Here is a 19,156-nt window from a genome sequence, read left to right on the forward strand (position 1 = left end):
CCGGCGACCGTCTTACTTTCGCTTTATAACGGTACGGAACCCTCCATGGGCGAGTTCGACTCGCACTTGGCCGATTTTATTATATTTTACCACCTCATTGTTTAAAGAACTGCTTAGAATGAGATTTCTTACTGACAAATTCCGATTTGTTACTACACGTAACCGCTCTTACACGAATTATCATATTTAGACTGCGAAAAACCAAGTTTTATTTTCCATATTTTAGGGTTTTATAAAGATAAGTCCATATTTTGCAAGAAATTGTCACAGTCGTCCATATTTTCACAAAAATAGAAAAAAAATACGTTCCCGCCACTATGCGGCTGCGTATTTCGTTCCGCTCGCGTTTTATCGTCGCATTCAGTTTCCAAAAAAGATTATTGAAGACAAAAAAAACACCATTTTTAGCCTATTTCTATTGTGGTACGGAACCATTCGTGCCCGAGTCCAACTCGCTCTTGGCCGATTTTTATAGGTTTTTTTTTTGTAATGCAGCCATAACTATGTACGTACAGTAATTATTTCCTATATTATTCCCAAACTATTTGGTTTTGGTTTAGGCAAAGCCAGCATAGCATATTTCTGGCCTCTATACAGTGTGTAACAAAAATAAGTGATAATACTTTAAGGTGTGTACGTGTTCCTTGTAGAGAGTTCACTGTGTATTATCACTTATTTTTGTTACACCCTGTATATCTCTTTGTTAACTGTCACTACTCACGAGTGACTCTTTTCTTACCTACTGCACTAAAACAATGTTTAAAATTTTATACTCCATATTTTTTCCATATTACTATTTTATGCTCCATATTTTCCATATTTTCGATTTTTTAGTCCATATTTTAGGTACATATGTATTTTGGATTTTTTAATACATTTTTTTCCGGACCCTACTGATGATGAACGATATTATGATCTTAAAACATAGAGGGACACAATTACTGGAACTTGGAAGCCATCAATTTTAGGTTTTCTACACTATGAACTTTACAAGTGCGTTTGACCCTACGAATAATAAAAACTAAGGAATCGTAACTCCCATACTATTACCGTTTTAAATTTGGTTCCTTTTGATCTGTCATGTAACATCAGCCTAGTACCGCTCAAGGTCACCTAAATATTGCAAATGTAATGAAATGTGTACCTAAGGCCTTTGATACACGATCGGTTCCAACCACCAACAGAGGTCACCTTGGTACCGTAACCGTGTAGACGCTTGTTTTTGGTTGACCAACCAAATAACCTTCAATAACCTTGGTAGTGAGCGCATCTCTCACGACCATTATATAATAGAGAACATTGAGTTGAAATGCAACCGTGTAGACGCTTGTTGGCGCTCAGTCGCACATTGATCGTCGGATGCGTTGCATGTGGTGTGTCGCGCCAGTACCCAAAAATCCTAACGTTGCTATTAAACTTTCTTCCACAGACACAGCTTTTCGCATCAACAGTGATTAATGAACCCTTAATTACAAAACAAGACACAGGTCTTGTAACTTGTTTTGTAATTAAGGGTCGCATCATTTCTAATAATTCGTTGAAAGAATTTTCGTCCATTCTAAAATTCCCCATATTTTTAAAATGATTAAGTGGCTCGAAGTTTTTCTTTCTTCTAACCACAGTTTCATCTACAACCGTCTTTTTTTACGTTTTTTTTCATCACATATACAAGCCAGCGCTATTGCGGTCTTTTGAGGTTTAGATAGTGATCCCATTGTTCACTTTTCCACAGCCTAGCCAAGACAGACGAGTTGATTTACGTGTAGATAGAGATTCAACTTTGTTGACCCAACCAAGGTGACCTCTGTTGGTGGTTGGAACCGATCGTGTATACGGCCTTTAAGGTACACTTTTTGACAAGTAATAATTGTGGAGCATGTTTTTTGACGGAGTTACTTTTCCTTAGTTTTTATTATTCGTAGGTTTGACCTTAATTGGTTAAAAGGACTGAAGAAAACACATCAAACTCAATGTAAATATTTATTTGACATACTATTAGTGTTATGGTAACCAATGATACAATGTTACGACACTCATAACATGTAATATATCTACACAGACTGTGTACATCACGCAGCGCCGTACCTACAACTTACGTATAAAGTAAATCTTAAATTCATCAATATCATCTCTAATTTTGGTTTCTATTTCAAACATATCAAACAACTCTGATATAACCTTAACATCTCCTAGTCTCTATACAGAGGCACACATTGCTTAAGGCTATCGCTAGTTTAAACGCTAAATGTACACAAGGCAATATTTTATAAGTCGTTTTGTTCACTTTAGTTTCTCTATCTAAATGACGAGACCGGGCACAGAATTTCATTTTTATATGTAAACTTTTGTGCCTCGATTCGCTGTTTGGACCTTAGTAAAATTTTGCCAAATATACATTTTGTAGATCAACAGTAATAGATTTCCTAAACTATATCTATAGGCGGCCCCCGACCTCTACCGGACCGGAGTCGGTTCTCTTAAAAACTATCGTTTTATTTTACAAAAGCCGTCGATTTGTGTAAAATTAGACAGTAATTACTTTAGGACCAGTGTGTTTATTGAATTTTCTCAGCCTCAATCAATATTTAATACACAAAATGCCGTTAAATATAAACTACCTTACTGTAATAAGCGACTAGAACTAATTATAATACAGTATTTAACGAAATATTTATTGCCTGCTCAATTGATAAACTTAAAGAAATTATACAAAATGCGCGGTTAACCGTGTGATCTATTTAAAACATATAATATAATTGATAAGTGAAATTAAACGTACAATTTAACATACTTAGTTGTGTCCTATTTTATTGTATTTACAAAGTATGTGCCGACTGTCAACAGATTCGAAAACGTTGGTCTGCATAGATTTTTCTAAAATGATACAAAATAATTACGTATTGAATATTATTTACACTCGCTTACAATATACACTAGTTTCGCTATACAAGTCAAATATATATTTAAAATTTATTTAAATCAGTCTAAACTCAATATTTGATTGAAAAAGTACTCCCGGTTAAACCTTTTGTTTGATAAATAAAAATAACAATAAAATATGATCCGATTAAACAGCATGCAATAAAATTAACACATTTAACTATAATATATGAATTGTGCTGTGCAAATATGTGCATAATTGGCACGAACGATATTAATTATATCGATGTTTTTACATTCACTGACTTGAATTTGATAAATGAATATAATTAAAATATGTAAGGTATAAAATATACCTTTGTGATATTGACGACAAAAATCACAAAAAAATAACCCGATCCCACCAGTCTAAGTTCTAGTTGATCGTTGATTAACTGTCATTTAATTTCTCTTGTTTTCGTATGAAATAAAGGCATTATAATTTTGATAAACAATATGCAATACCAAGCATTGGTAAAAATCAATTGACAATAATATCTCGTCTTGATAGTAAATTTACGATATAACTTATACGTAAACAAAATTAATTTCTTCACTTATTTTTAAGTAAAAAAGCTTTTTATCATGATGTCAAAATTTAAAACAATTTTTACACTAATAGTTTAGTCGCATAAGCTTGCCAGTTCTTATGACATACTGATAGGTACTACGCGGTCTAGGCACTAAGACCTTAATGTCATTAAGCCTTAAAGAAGATTCAAAGTAATGCCCAAAGACCTAACACAAAATTACCACACAAACACATATTCCAACCACTGTACAATCAAAGCAATCAATGGTTAGAAAATCGACTACTTTAAGTACAATAACTATTTGAAATCGAAATTTGACTTATAAAAATAAAGTCCACAAACCCTAGTAGGGATAAATAATTTTGATCTATATCAATGTTCCCTAAAAGGCAATTTAGTCTTTTGATTGCTTACATCACTCGAACTGAAGGGCCAATAGTCATACCATTATGATATGTTGTGCAGATTAGTTCGTCAAAATGATAAAATATACTTTAACAACGTCCACACCTCGTAGAACGCGATCACGCTAGCACTCTAACGCCGCAAACCGCTAGTGTCTAACAAATCTGCTGTCTCAAACATCACACACACACACCATCTTGCATCTCGCTTTAACAGTTTCGCGGTTCGCAACGACAGCGTAAAAACGGCGTAATAGTCCATTGCAGTCACATACACTCGGCACTAGTTAGTCTACTGGGCTTCAGTGACGTCACCGGCGTCGGCGGCGTCGACGTCATCAGTTTTGTCGGCGGCGTCGTCGACGCCGGGGGCCTCGGATCAGGTGTTCCGCAGCTCGACCAGCTTGACATCCTTAACGTGGAGGTTGTGCTTCGACTTGGCCGCGAATTTGATCACCGCCTGCGTCGACACCAGCGGCACATGTCGGAGGTCCAACCTGGAAATTGTTTATTAAATAATGTTATAATAATACTAAGTGTAATCGTTAGTTATGTAATTATTATAATCTACTCGTGCGGTCGGTAATGCTGCCAAAGACCTTAGGCCAGCCTTTTGAAATCAGCGGACGGAATTTATCCAAAATTTCCTATTTTTATTTCTTTTCTATACGTCATCTTAGGGAAAACAGGAGAATAACTCTTTCACGATCACCCGAACGAGCACGTTCGAGCGCACCAACAGCAAAATTCATATTGACGGAATAGGTGCACGGGGCGACGCACCGTTTGCGGCACCGTGTCATGTTAAATGGCGGCGGCGTCGTGTGATTGCACGATGACGGCGCCGTGCCATGTTTATATAAATAGGGGACGCGGCCTAAATCTTTACATTGGAACGCCATCGCTCCCGTCCCGCTGCCCGCTGATTTCGTGGCTGAGGCCTGACGCTCGTCAATGTTAATATACAGCATAGACAACAAGTCTTCAAACAAAGTACAAAATATGTGTACTTAATTTGACAAATCCTCTCACCAGAAGCAATTCGGTAACTAAGTACAAAATGTTAGCATCTCGTACCTGACGAGGTTGGGGCAGCGGGCGAGGTGGTCGAGCGCCGCCTCGGTGAGCAGCCGGCAGCCCGCCAGCGACAGCCGCTGCAGCGTGTGGTGCGCCAGCTGCGCCGCGCCCGCGTCCGTCAGCCGCGCGCACGACGACGCGTCCAGCTCGCACAGCCGCGGCAGCGACTGGAAAAGGATAATATTAATTTAATTATGACGAAACACATAACGACCTCTGTGGCTCAGTGGTTGAGCGCGTGGTATTTCAAGCCGGGGGTCGCGAGTTTGAATCCCACCGGAACAAAAAGTTCTCGATGTTCCTAGGTTATGGATGAGTATTGTGTATTAATTAATATATGTATCTGCTTTTGCCCGCAGCTTCGCTCGCGTTAAGAAGTATTATTATTTATTAATAAGGTATCAAAGTACCTTACTCAATACTCATAGATTTAAACTGCCCTTCCGCACGCGCACCTCCGCCTAGGTGACACCCACTTCGCAACGGGCCGTCCAGCAGAAATCGTAATATTTTAATTTCACCGTAACTTTAAAACCAAACGTCCAATTTTAATCATTCAAAAACCAAATATTATATACATAAATTACTGTACTTAGTGATGAAATAATTTATTTTGATAAGTATTAATAGCGTAAGTAAAATAAACGCGTTTAAAAAACATTTAGGAAAAGAGCTTTTGGTGTATCGAAAGTGAGTGTAACGAAACTTTTTTTTGTTTCTATTATTTTTTTTATTTATTGGGCGAACTGTTAGTAACTGAACGTACCCAAAATTTTGAGTACATCTCTTGAGCTGTGCTGATGATGTATCATCGGTCATCACACTCTTGCAAAAGGACACGAGGGATGTCGTATATCGTCTCATAAAAGAATTTGATTTAGAATACAAAATATTGGCGTTATCGTGCTAAGCTGATGTTGAAGTAGAATAGGCACCGCTCAGTCATATTGTAACTACTCATAAGCTAAACCAAGAGCCAGCGACAGCAAGACTTTTTCATTTTATAAAAGCTGAAAGTTTTCCTTTAACTTAATTATACAATACGTGGGAGAGCCATGCTTCGGCACGAATGGGCCGGCTCGACCGGAGAAATACCACGTTCTCACAGAAAACCGGCGTGTAACAGCGCTTGCGCTGTGTTTCGCCGAGTGAGTGAGTTTACCGGAGGCCCAATTCCCTTCCCTATCATCCCCAATTCACTTCCCTTCCCATCCCTACCCTCCCCTATTACCCTATTCCCTCTTAAAAGGCCGGCAACGCACCTGCAGCTCTTCTGATGCTGCGAGTGTCCATGGGCGACGGAAGTTGCTTTCCATCAGGTTGCTCGTTTGCCCCCTTATTTCATAAAAAAAAAAAAATACTCGTAATAATACTTATATTATAAAAGTGAAATTATGTTTGTTTATCCTTCCTTCACGCCGAAGAAACTAATCGATATGATTTTTAGCAACGACTAAACCGAATGAATGAAGAGTCATAACATACGCTACTTTTGGTTTTGGAAAAACATCATGTTCCTAAAATACTCGTGTTTTTACGCGATTTTCGAATTCCACGTGACCGAAGCCGGGGGCAAAAGCCAGTAACTCATAGAGGTAAGAACGGCAAGCAACTATTATAGTTTCGGTCGCGGATACTTTAGGAGGTATCCAGTTTTGAAAGTCTACCGCACCTTCGATAAAATTTAAGGCATTTTTTTTCCCGGGGATAGCTGTGTGAATCTCGTCTCCCACTGACGGAACCTTATGACAGTTGCTCCCTACTGAGTACTGCCAGCTTATGCTAGTTACTTCCCACTGCCATACCACCTTAAAGTGTAATACTTTTGGCATTTTAGGGAATGATTAATAGTGTCTGAGTTGAGCGCTTTTCTTTTCTTACTTCTTACAGAAATGTAGGAAACATTTCTGTAAGAAGTAAGAAAAGAAAAGCGCTTTACATTTTATGGAAGGCTAGGTAGACCTTCAAAACTTGATACCTCCTAAACGCGATCGAAATTCTATAGTTACTGTTCGTTCATACAGGAAAACTTTCAGCTTTTATAAAATGACAAAAAACTGGCTATCGCTGGCTCTTGGATAATCTAATTGTCATAAAAGTTAACCAATATTATAATAGTCATTACTCGTTAGTTATAATGATATTTGGTAATTTAAAATAACTGTCACAAAACTGCGAAGTCTTATCACGTTATATGGAACCAATAGTTATTGTGAGTGCTTTCAGGGTCGAGAATTAATATAAAACGTTCCATATTATTAACTTTAATGTACGTTTTTTTTCCATATTCCTTTTTATATTGTTTTTTTGGTTTACGTACGCAAAGGGTAAAGAGTAAAGACGGGACCCTATTCATAAGACTTCGATGTCTGTCTGTCTGTCTGTCCATCTGTCTCCAGGCTCTATCTCAAGAACTTTTCACAAATTGAGTATATCTGTTGACACTATAAGAACAAATACTGAAAACAAAATAAATTAAATATTTAAGGGGGCTCCCATACAACAAACGTGATTTTTTGCTAGTTTTTGCTCTGTCAATAATAGCAGCGATCTGTCAATAAAAGAGCTTTTGAAAAAATATTCAGTTGTACTTTAATAATAATAATTGACGGCAAAATTAAAATAAATTAAAAAATTAAAGGGGACTCTCATACAAAAAACACAAAATTTCGGATATTTTTACTCTATAATACAACTCGCACTTGACCGATTTTTCAATGTAGTTTTAAAAAGAAAATTCTTTGATAACTTTCTTTCTTTACTTTCTTCTTTGATCACTTTACTGATCGTAAAAAGACAAATGCGCTTAAGACCCCGTTGAATCCGTACAAAAAGGCATAACGTTGCTTGTGTCTGATGAGACTTATTTTACCCCGCCGAAAAAAGAAATAAGGGACAAATCTACCCGAATTATCAAAATAAACGTCTCATTTAAAATTTCATAGCAAACTGCTACGTAGTTATGCGATAATTTCATAAACACAAAAAACCTTCTCCTGTAAAGTAGGGTTTTTGCAATAGCGCCCTTATTCGTAGAATACGACGATATATCTATTGTTATCGCGGCCGCATGTCGCCGCTTGGGAGTTGAAGCATCACGATTCACGCTGCTAGCCCCTCCATTGCCAAGCGGTAACCACTAACCGGTTACCGCGTCGGCCAGCTGTGAGCTGTCGCGCCATTCACTCAAACCCTAAGCGACAGCAGGTAACCGCGCTCTTCCGTTCGAATAACTACCCTATTTGCCTGCCTTACAGACTACTTTTGTATGAAAGTTTGATTGGTTACGTTCTTTGATATATTGTTCACATTCTGAATAAAGATATTTAAACATTGTCTGTGAGCACTGGCCGATTAGTATTTCGAAAACTGTGCGTCATTCGTGTCTGCGCCGCTGCTGTGATTTGTACTTTGTTCGAAGTATTTGCTGGATTTCTCGAATGTAAGTAGTGTTTTGTATTAGTAAATAGTTTTATTTTACTCATTATATGTATTTTTAGATAATAGTTTGGAAGAAATACATCCTAATAACTTCCAGGTTACATGATTCCCACGATCGAAATATTAAAAAGGTCGGTTTTCATGTATTGTAATTTGTAAGTGATTCGGACTTGATTTTCTTACTATGTGTGTAAATAAATGAAGTAAAAAGAATAAACTTAAGAGCCCATATGACCCTAACTTGACTACATACATTAACCTAGATCTCAAAATCTGTAAGGTCTAGAAAACTGATTTTTTGACACAAGTAACTTCAGTTCATAAAGATTAAATGCTCAAGACGAAAACACGATTACTCAAAAAATGCTCGATAGTTTCTTTTTTACAAAAAACCTTGTTTTAGACACATTTTTGCTTGGATCTTCGAAGTTTGCTGTCTTTTCTTTAATATTTTTTAATATCTAAAAAGGTATTGATAAAACCTAAATTTGCTCAAAACACTTTTTTCATAATCATTATAGTTCGTCTTTTACTCAAGTAAAACTAACTCGGCGATGATTCCGCGCCGTCCTTTTTCACCTGGCATATGAAAGACGGGCGTGAGTGTGAAGAGAGAAGGACGATGATGGATTTTTAGAGTCAGGTGAGCTCTTAAGTATAGAAGTAAATATTACGTGTAGGTACAGAACGATTTATCGTCATATAGGTACCTCGATCGTGGAAAAACCAGACGCAACAGCTTATCTATTGTTATCCCGCCCGCATGTCACACGTGGCCGCTTGGGAGTTGAAGCATTATTGTGGCATTATTCATAATTTTAGCAAAATAATCAAGATAAGGTGCAGCTGCACAGACGACAGACTATCCGTGACGCACTTTTTAGTCTGTGGAAATAGAGCCTATGGCCTATGCAATTATAATATTATGCAGTACACGACGCACAGCGAAGACGTGTGCGTTACGGTATAATATAATAATTGCATAGGTTCTATTCCCACGGACTAAAAAGTGCGTCACGGATAGTCTGTCGTCTGCGCTGCGCCTTAATTTGACGTGTGATGCATATAAAACGGACTTCCGCCGGCCGCAGCCATTTTTAAGACTTCCAAAAAACCTGGAGGTTATAATAAGTTCGGCTGTGGTTATTTTTTGTATGTTCAACGATTACTCCGCCGCTTGTAAACCGATTTTCGAAATTTTAGTTTTGTTGTATTAGGTTTCACTCCAATTTGGTCCTATTTTTACAAAAATGGTGACCTGATGATGGGAACCAGGAGCAATCGAGGGAACTCCTCGAAATTTATGTGGAAACATATGGTGATTTTGGTTTTATGAGAAGCAACCTAAGCACATGCTACCAAAACGCAAGATTTTGCACCGAGGTATACTATGGTTCCGAAGATACTAAGAGAACTCCGGATTCCTTATAGATACAAGTTTGGGGGTTTAGGCGCTGTTTTAAGAACTGAAAGCATATGCTACTATGCAAATTACATTCATTATCATCATCATCATCATTACCACGTCAGGGTCACCAATGTCACCAAAATTGAACATAACAAATTCAGCCTTAACTCCAGAGCGTAAGGCACACATTTGACATTACTTCTGAGTAAGCTGCTTCGATAATACAAGTAACATGCTCACTTCCATACAAACGGCGCGAAATCGCCGAGATATTATTTACCTACTATTCTGGAAAACAACCTAATTTCAACCTTTTGCATTGCGTTTAACGTTCATAGTACAATAACTGTCTGCCGTCTCGCTTCAATCTGCCAGGGCTGTCAAGCGAGCGGCGCGGGGCCGGGCACCATTAAGCCGGGCGCGCAATAGCGGCCGAGACGCAGCGGCCAGGCCGCGGCGGCCATCGAGATAGATACCTTCGTATGAAACCGCCATAGACGCGCGCACCTGGCCGCAACGCGACCTGCGGCCACACCATACTTTCGATGGGCGCCGCGGCCTGGCCGCTAATGCGCGCCCGGGGTTAGTATGCAATAGGGTTGTTGAGGAAGTGATTATGAGGAAGAGGAGGAGGAAGAGGAATTGTCACGCGCAAATTTTGAGGATGCGGATGAGGAAGAGGATATTTTATGAGGAAGAGGATGCGGATGAGGAAGCGGAAGAGGAAGCGGATGAGGAAGAGGAAGATAGAAAATTATAAATACTAGCGGACCCAACCCAAACTTTTGTCCTGTCTGTACTTTGTACATAACGTACTAGGTACATACATTACACAAAAATTAATTAAAAGGGCATTTTCCAGTGAACCAAACTATGAAACTAAATTCTAAACCATTCTCAAAACACACACAATAAAGAATCATCAAAATCAGTCTAGCAATAAGGGCCGCGCTACATCGAAATGACAGCGGCGAGGCGAGCCGAGGGTTGCAAAATTACGTAATTTTACCGAAAACGCTGGTAAAATACGCGTATTTTACGGTAATTTATATATATTACGGTAAAATTACCGGCTACGTATGTATGCGAAAAGTATAGCGGGGGGTGAGAAGAGCGTGTAGTTGCAAGTTGCAACTTGCAACATACTTACGTTCGGTGGGGCTAAAATTTGAAGAATCATGATATGAATCATAATATGATTAATTTTTCTAAAATCGCAAAATGCAACTCTGCTTGCAATTGTTTTGACTGACTGCACTATACGTGCATTTAGTAAATTATGCCACGAAATCAAGCAAAAGTGTGGGATTATTTCCAAGTGCTAAGTGAACATGACAAAAGGAAACATGTGATGTGTATATTTTGTAATACGGAGTACAAAAATGCTAATGTTACTCGGATGACAGAACATTTTGAGAAGTGTAAAAAGTGTCCTAATGATGTTAAATTATTATTTATTAGTTATTTTTGCATAATAGTCATACGTTCAATGCCTTGGTAGTTATCCAGTTCATGAGAAATGAATTTACAGAACATAAGATTATTAAGTCTTATGTTTTCACCAACTTCAGTAATATTTGTCTGGATTTTGACTATTTATTTTTTAAAGAAGACTGCAATAAGTAATTATTACTAACTAAAAAGGTAAAATACGATTTAACTCTTGTTAAATTGAATTTTACCCAAATTTACCGTAATTTACGTAATTTATTTATATTTTACGTAAAATATGGTAAAAAACCGAATTTTACGAAAGTAATATTACCGCTTTACATCCCTCGGAGCGCTTTCAGTGTCATATATATATGACTAGCTGTTGCCCGCGACTTCATCCGCGTTAACATAGTATAATAACAAAGATGGATAGTTTTCTCCTTTTTGTTTTTGAGGTTCCTTATACAAAGGGTAAAAACGGACCCTATTTAAGCAAACGTTAAACGCAAACGTCAATAAACTTTCATGTTTCTAACTCAAGAAATGACGGACTTTCATTGCAACTTTCCACCCCTATTTCACCCCCTTGGGGGTAGAATTTTCAAAAACGCTTAAACACGTATCCAATCATTTTTTATCAGTAACCCAAACATAAAATTTCATGTTTCTAACTCAAGAAATAACGGAGTTTCATTCAAACTTTCAACCCCAATTTCACCCCGTTGGGGGTAAAATTTCCAAAAACGTTTAAATACGTATCCATTTATTTTTAATCAGTAACCCAAAAATAAAGTTTCATGTTTCTAACTCAAGAAATGACGGACTTTCATTAAAACTTTCAACCCTTATTTCACCCCCTTCGGGGTAAAATTTTCAAAATTCCTTCCTTAGTGGGTGTCTACTTAATAAAACAACCCTACTCACCAAATTTCGTGGCTGTAACTTTTACAGTTTTGCTCAGCGACGATGAATCAGTCAGTCAATCAGTCAGGACATGTAATTTTATAAGTATAAGATTTTAAACTTTATCTTCATTATTGTAATACATAGTACCGCTTGAGAAGTCTACGGCCGCCCGTGGCCGCTGTACTATGTATTACAAAAATGAAGATAAAGTTTAAAATCTTATGACACTGAAAGTGCTCGCGTCGCCGCTGCCATGCTGGTGTGTCGCGGCCCTTAGGCTGTTTAGACACACGCCGCAGCGGCGCCGCTGCAATACTCATCTTTGCCCTCAGGGTGCGGTGCGGCACCGCTCCGGCGCCGCGCCGCCGCGCCGCGCCAGAGCGTGATTGGATACGCGACGCGCATGCGCAGTGTAATTCCTCATAAATTCCTCTTAAATTTTGAGGAAGCGATAGCGGAAGAGGAATTTTTATTTTTATTTATGAGGAATGCGGTAACGGTTGAGGAACCCAAAATATTGCGGAACTTCCTCATTATGAGGAAGCGGAAGAGGAATCCTCAGCAACCCTAGTATGCAACCGCTATAGACCACGGTACGCGCACCTGGGGCCGAATTCTCAGGATGTGGAAAAAGTTAATCTTCGAATAAAATACTTTACGAGCTATAGCGATAATTTTTACGAGCGTAACACAGTTTGTGTATTCTCAAAACTTTACAGTCAAAATATTTCGTGCAAAGATCGCTCGAGTCGAACGAGTGGGACCGGTTATTAGATGTCCAAATTCGTACACCACATGTGGCCGCTTGAGAGTTGAAGCGTTCGAGACCGGTTTCCTGCACGATATAATTAAAATTTGTTGCTAATAGTTTGTGTATTCACAAAACTTCACACCGAAATATTTTGTGTAAAGATCGCTCGAGTTATACAAGTACTAGGGACCGGTAGATGTCCGAATTCGTACACAAATTCACCCTCCTATTGGTGGATACGTAGCAAAGTAGTTGTCAAATAAATAAATTACGAACAAATATTCGTGCTTGTGTTTCTTTTACGATATAATTCCCTACTTATAAGTTAATGTGTTTAAAAGAAACTATTTATAATTTCGTTAAATTAAGTAGCTTGTACAAATGTGTATTCTGTGGAGTAGCAGAATTAGACTATTAAATTTTTTTCAGAACTTTTATTCTATTAAGTATTTAGTTTATATACGTTTTACGATAATTACGTTTATTATAATATTAATATTTAATATAATAAATAAGTACATCTTCTTATCTTCATAAATTATTTAAAATTCACAAATCATAATGTTAGTTACCTTACTCTTCCGAAACGGTTTTACTGATTAACCCATCGATCGTGGAATAACGAGACACAATAGCTTATCTATTGTTATCACGTCCGGATGCGGCCGCTTAGTCCTTCGATCGTGGATTCTTGGAAATCTATTGTTATTCTATTGTGTCTCGCTCACCGGTGAGCTTGTAATAAGATACGTAGAATAATATACAGGTGTATTATTCTACGTATAGTACGCGATAGTTTACTAGGTAACTAAAAGAGTGAAATTATTATTTTTAACAAAAAACTAAAACCGACTTCCAAGGTAAAAAAAAACAATAATAACATCCCTATAATATGAACTTAAAAGTATTAAATAATTTTTCCCATCTAATAGTGCCTTTTTCCGAATTCGGCTAAAACTCAACTATTTCTGTACTCAATCTTTATAATTTTAAAGTCGGTGCCAGTTACAAAAGTTTCAAATATTCTGGCAAACTAAAGATTCAGCTATATCTGGTACCGACTTCAAATTGATGAAGATTGAGTACAGAAATAGTTAAGTTTTAGCCGAATTCGGAAAAGGGCACTATTAGATAGAAAAAATTATTTAATACTTTTTAGTTCTGAATATTATAAGGATGTTATTATTGTTTTAATTTTTTGTTAAAAATAATAATGAACTTTATAACGCTTAACAAGTTAACAACTCCTAAGCGGCCCAGGGCTGCGATAACAATTGAATGGCCATAATTGTGTCTGGTTTTCCCACGATAGATGTAATATTTTGTACCTGAGTCACAGAATACATATTAGTAGTAAGTACCTGAGTACGAAGTTTGCTGGTGGATAATACGAAACATTTTTTTCGTAAGTTTTCAATAGGGATAGGCGTAGTGACGATAGACATCGATTAAGTTTTTATAATGTCGAAGTCGATACTGATGGTGGCAGTGGCTTCACGAACTGACTTTTCATTTACTTTACGTTATTATTTTAATATTTACTAGAGATCGCCCAAGGTCGAAATTCCACCTTAGTTGCAACGACATTAGGACTAATACCTACCTATATTTTGTAAAAAATATTGACATCTTTTTTTTTTTCAACTCTTGTTTCTGGGACTTAGCTGAGCTCAGACTGGCCGTGTAAGCATTGTCTAATAGTATCTAAGATTCAATAAAAAAAAACTATAATCCATTTTCAATTTGTCAACTTGTTGTCAACAGACTTCAACCATAAAAAAAAAGAGATTCGTATGTATAGGCTTGTCACTCAAAAATCTGTCATTTCTCATGTGTGTGTGTGTTGTAGTGTGTGTAATGTTTTATTTGTTAAAATAATGTATGATAAACGCATAATTTCAAAATAAAATTAGTTCGATGCACTCCTTCATCATATAAACTATAACTGTGCAAAAATTCATGCACCTACGTTTCCCCATTTTTCGTAAAAAGGGTTACAAAGTTTTTCGTTCGCGTATTAAGAGGAGTCCACACCGCCCTTTTTTCCATACAAACGTTGTCCCCTGTTTCCTCCCTGGATAATGCTAGTAGAGTTATAATTTTTTTCCTGAATATCTACGGCCACTAATACAATGTCCCTATGTTTTCATTTTTTTTCATAATTTAATTATTAAATAAGATATGAACGTTCAAAAACCCAAAAAAATGGCCAGATTTTCAGCTGTGTTCAAACGTGCAGAAAACAGATTTGGCTAGAATATACAAAAAAAGCAAAACATAGGAACACAGCTCAAGCCTTTTTTTAATCTTTAAAGAAAAAAGTACTTAGATCGGTTAAGTTTTGGAGAAGGAATCAGGGGCCAACGAATCGTTGATTTTCTGGATTTTCTGCAGTTGTCTCTATCGCGTTCAGCGGTATAGGCTTGAGGTAAGGGAGACAGCTATAGATATTACACGTACTTTTTTTCATTTCTCTAGCCCCTGGTGTATCCTCTTAATATTATGACTTTGACATTTATTGATTTCTCTTGTTTGTTTTAATAAACAGCATGTCAATCTGGCGCGCCGATCAGAATCCACCTACAGATCTCCTCGAGCTCCTTTATGGAGATGAGTTCGAGATTTTTGATGAAGAGGGTGGATACAATGGATCAGATCTGAGTGAAACGGACGTGGAAGACGAGGTTAGTAGCCCAGTTTTTTCTTTTTGATTATTTTTATACCCGTATATGCATGCATGGACGTTTCTCTTATCATTATGTTTAAAATTTAACCTATCAAGCCCCATAATGACACCGGTGACAGCAACAACAATAAAATAACAATAGATTTCCAAGAATCCGCGATCGAAGGATTAATTAACCTTCAAGCGGTCGCGCGTCGTCGAATCGACTCCCCCCAATACATTTTCGTTGATATTATCGACATTTCTCGTTGAATCTGTATTATTCTCTCAGTAGCTTTTCATAATTTATCAATCTACAAAATAAATAGCTTACAATTACTCTCCGAACCCCCCTTTGCAGCAAGGACCTCAATTGTTTTGGTCTCGGCGCCGGCGTAGAAAAGACTCCGCGCGCCTCTCTTATAATTTGATATGTAGTTTTCATATAATTGAGGCAAATTCTATGTTTATTTATAAAACTGGGTCGTCGTTGACCTATAACACCGAGTGTTATTGCTAGATGAAAAAAAATTGGAACTAGGATAAGAAAATTCCGATCACTTTTTCTGCCGCTGTTCACACAAGATAAGCTACTTTGGATCACCGGATTTTATGATTAAGTTTTTACTAAAAATACATTTAATTTTCTGGGTGAACTGTTTACTTTTATAAAGAGTAATAGTTAAATTTATGAAATAATAAACAATGTTGAATGAAAAGTGTTTTGTTTCTCAAATTCACCTACGACGTCTTTTAGGTTTACGCGCGACCACTGCCGTTACAAAATAGCGCGCGCCCGCTTGAAGGTTAAATATGAAACGCGCAACACGAGGGCTAGCCGTCCACACTCGCACCATTCACCGCCAGAACGCTTTGAAGTGGTGGTTTTATTGTAGTACTTACCTAGATGACGCCCGCAACTCCGTTGCGCCAAAATTCGTTTATCGCGCGGAAACTGCAAATTTATCCGGGATAAAAAGTATCCTATGTCTTTTTCCGGAATTCAATCTATTATATTATAAAGCGGAAGAGTTTGTTAATTTGTTTGAACGCGTTTGAACTTTTTGAAAAAAAAGCTTTTATTTAAATACTCTAAAAAGAAGAAAATAAACCCCTTAAAAATTGTAAAGTTATTAAGTTATAACCTCAATATGTTAAACAATTTGCATGATAATAAAAGCTTGTCGCGTGATTTGTAAATAATAAACTAATAAGTGCCAATTTAACTGAGTAAACTGATATGATATTTTTTATTTTATTAAAGTAAGTAATTAAATATTGACAGATTTAATTTTACGACTAAAAATTTAATATCACTTAACAAAAATGACCGGATTCTACCAGGTACTTTCTAATACCCGGCTGGTTTTGACTTGACACGACACGACACGACACGACACGGCACGACACAACATGACACGACACGACACGACAGGACACGACATGACTTTTCAATTTACTCTCCAGCCTTATATTGCAGAAGTGCTTTAAATATAACTATATTCCCCTATCTTGGATGAGACGCCATATTGGATGTAAAATGACATTACATTAGTTTCCGAGTTACTCTCAATAAGCCCTTTCATTTGATACCCATATTGCAGAAGTGCATTAAAATTAACTATACCTCTATCTTGGACTAGCTGCTGCCCGCGACTTCGTCCGCGTAAAATAGGTTAAATAGTTTATCATAAAAGTTTATTGTGCGGGAACCGTATATTTTCCGGGATAAAAAGTATCCCTTGTTCTTTCCCGAGACTGAAAGTATTGCCATACCAAATTTCATCAAAATAGATTGAATAGACTTTAGGCGATAATCATAAAAGTTTATTGTGCGGGAACCGTACATTTTCCTGGACAAAATTAGTATTCCTAGTCCTTTCTCGAGACTCAAAGTATCTCCATACAAAATTCCATCAAAATAGATTGAATAGTTTACGCGCAAATCATAAAGTATATTGTGCACTTAAACAGTAATTTTTCCGGGACAAAATGTATCCTATGTTCTTTTTCGGGACTCAAAGTATCTTTATAGCAAATTTCAGCCGTTTACGCGTGATGTCGTCACCACACTCGCAGCTTCGCCCGCGTAAATTAGAAAAGACAAATTAGTCCACAAAAACTAGCCTATGATCCTTCACGTGGTCTACTTCTTACCTGTGCCAAATAACAGAAAAATTGCTCCAGTAGTTCGTGAGATAATTTGCCCCGTTTTTTTCCACATTTTCCTCTATTTCTTCGCTCCTATTAGTCTTAGCGTGATAAAATATAACCTATAGCCTTTCTCGATAAATGTGCTATCTAACACTGAAAGAATTTTTCAAATCGGACCAGTAGTTCCTGAGATTAGCGCGTTCAAATAAGCCCTTTCAAATAATTTCCCCAATTTTTTCCACATTTTTCTCTATTTCTTTGCTCTTATTAGTCTTAGCGTGATAAAATATAGCCTATAGCCTTTCTCAATAAATGGGCTATAGCCTAGGCTATATTTTATCACTTATTAATAGGATATTTATTATTAATAGAATATTAATAGGAGCGAAGAAATAGAGGAAATGTGGAAAAAACAGAGGAAATTATTTAAAACTACTTATCTTAAGAAACTACTGGAGCAATTTTTTAAATGTTATTTGGTACACACGAAGAATAGACCACGTGAAAGGACACAGGTTTCTTTTTTTTTTCGGAAAAATGAACAGTTTCCGTGACATTCCTAAATTACGCGGGCGAAACGAAGGAACATCTAGTGTGAAGGTAGCGATAGAGATATCTCACTGGCGGCTCCACTATCCTCTCACGTCCCCAGAATTTACGATAGTTTATATATTAAACTATCTTTTCTTCATTGTATTTTTTTTTTGTTTAGGACGACCCAATGATGCATCTACGAGCAGTGTCCCGCGAGAGGTCACGATCGCCATTGTCGTTTTCGTCAAAATCGTAAGTGCTCTATATACGTTGTTCACGAATAATTTATGCCAACACTCCGGACAAACCTTGGTGGTTTATGGAGAGTAACTATAAATAATTATGTACTTTTATTAAAATAAATAAATAAAAATATAAGTACATACAAATAAATTCTAAAAAATATATTTTTGCTTTCACAGTGCCACGGTGCCTGCAGATAGCGCGGTTTTGCGGACGTTAGACGAGTTCGGTGTGCCGCTGGACGAACGGACGACGGGCGGCGAATTTTTAGCCCCGGATACCCACCTAGTGGAAGCGTCAACTGGACAGCGTGAAAGAGATGAACGGAATCGTAGAAGAGGAACGAGTGAGAGAAGGGGTGGCCGAAGGGGAGTCAGGGGTGTGCGAGGTCAGAGTGCAAGTGGGGATGAGGTTCCGAACCTGGGCCATAGAGGAGGACGTCAGTGGAAGCTAGGACAGCCTCTCCGTGAAATATGGCTCCACGATGACGACGTTCCTCTTGAATTGTTAAGTTTGGCGAAGGATGTATTGAGGAGACGACAGAGGAGACTGCAAGGTGATGCCTTGGTCGATAGTACTGAACGAGGAAGTGTTGCTAGTGAGAGCGAAAATGAGTTTGAATTTTTCGACGCCAGTGATGGAGCTGATGCTCTCTATAGCCTGGAACGCCAGAACCTTAACTTTGAA

At 37.5% G+C, this 19,156-nt stretch overlaps 1 protein-coding gene across 2 annotated transcripts in view; it reads right to left on the reverse strand.

The window, feature by feature from the left end:
• Positions 1–1,967: 1,967 nt before the first annotated feature.
• The window catches only part of LOC121727660 (jmjC domain-containing histone demethylation protein 1), a 58,741-nt gene continuing 41,552 nt past the window's right edge, over positions 1,968–19,156 (reverse strand). For both annotated transcript variants that reach the window (XM_042115622.1, XM_042115621.1), the window contains exons 20-21: positions 4,934–5,100; positions 1,968–4,353 (exon numbers count right to left, since the gene is read on the reverse strand). In XM_042115622.1, the coding sequence (XP_041971556.1) occupies positions 4,236–4,353; positions 4,934–5,100 (285 nt within the window). In that variant the 3' untranslated portion in view covers positions 1,968–4,235. The remainder of the gene's footprint in view (positions 4,354–4,933; positions 5,101–19,156) is intronic.

This window comes from Aricia agestis, chromosome 6 (assembly GCF_905147365.1).
Source record: "Aricia agestis chromosome 6, ilAriAges1.1, whole genome shotgun sequence".
In the NCBI taxonomy this organism is placed as follows: domain Eukaryota; kingdom Metazoa; phylum Arthropoda; class Insecta; order Lepidoptera; family Lycaenidae; genus Aricia; species Aricia agestis.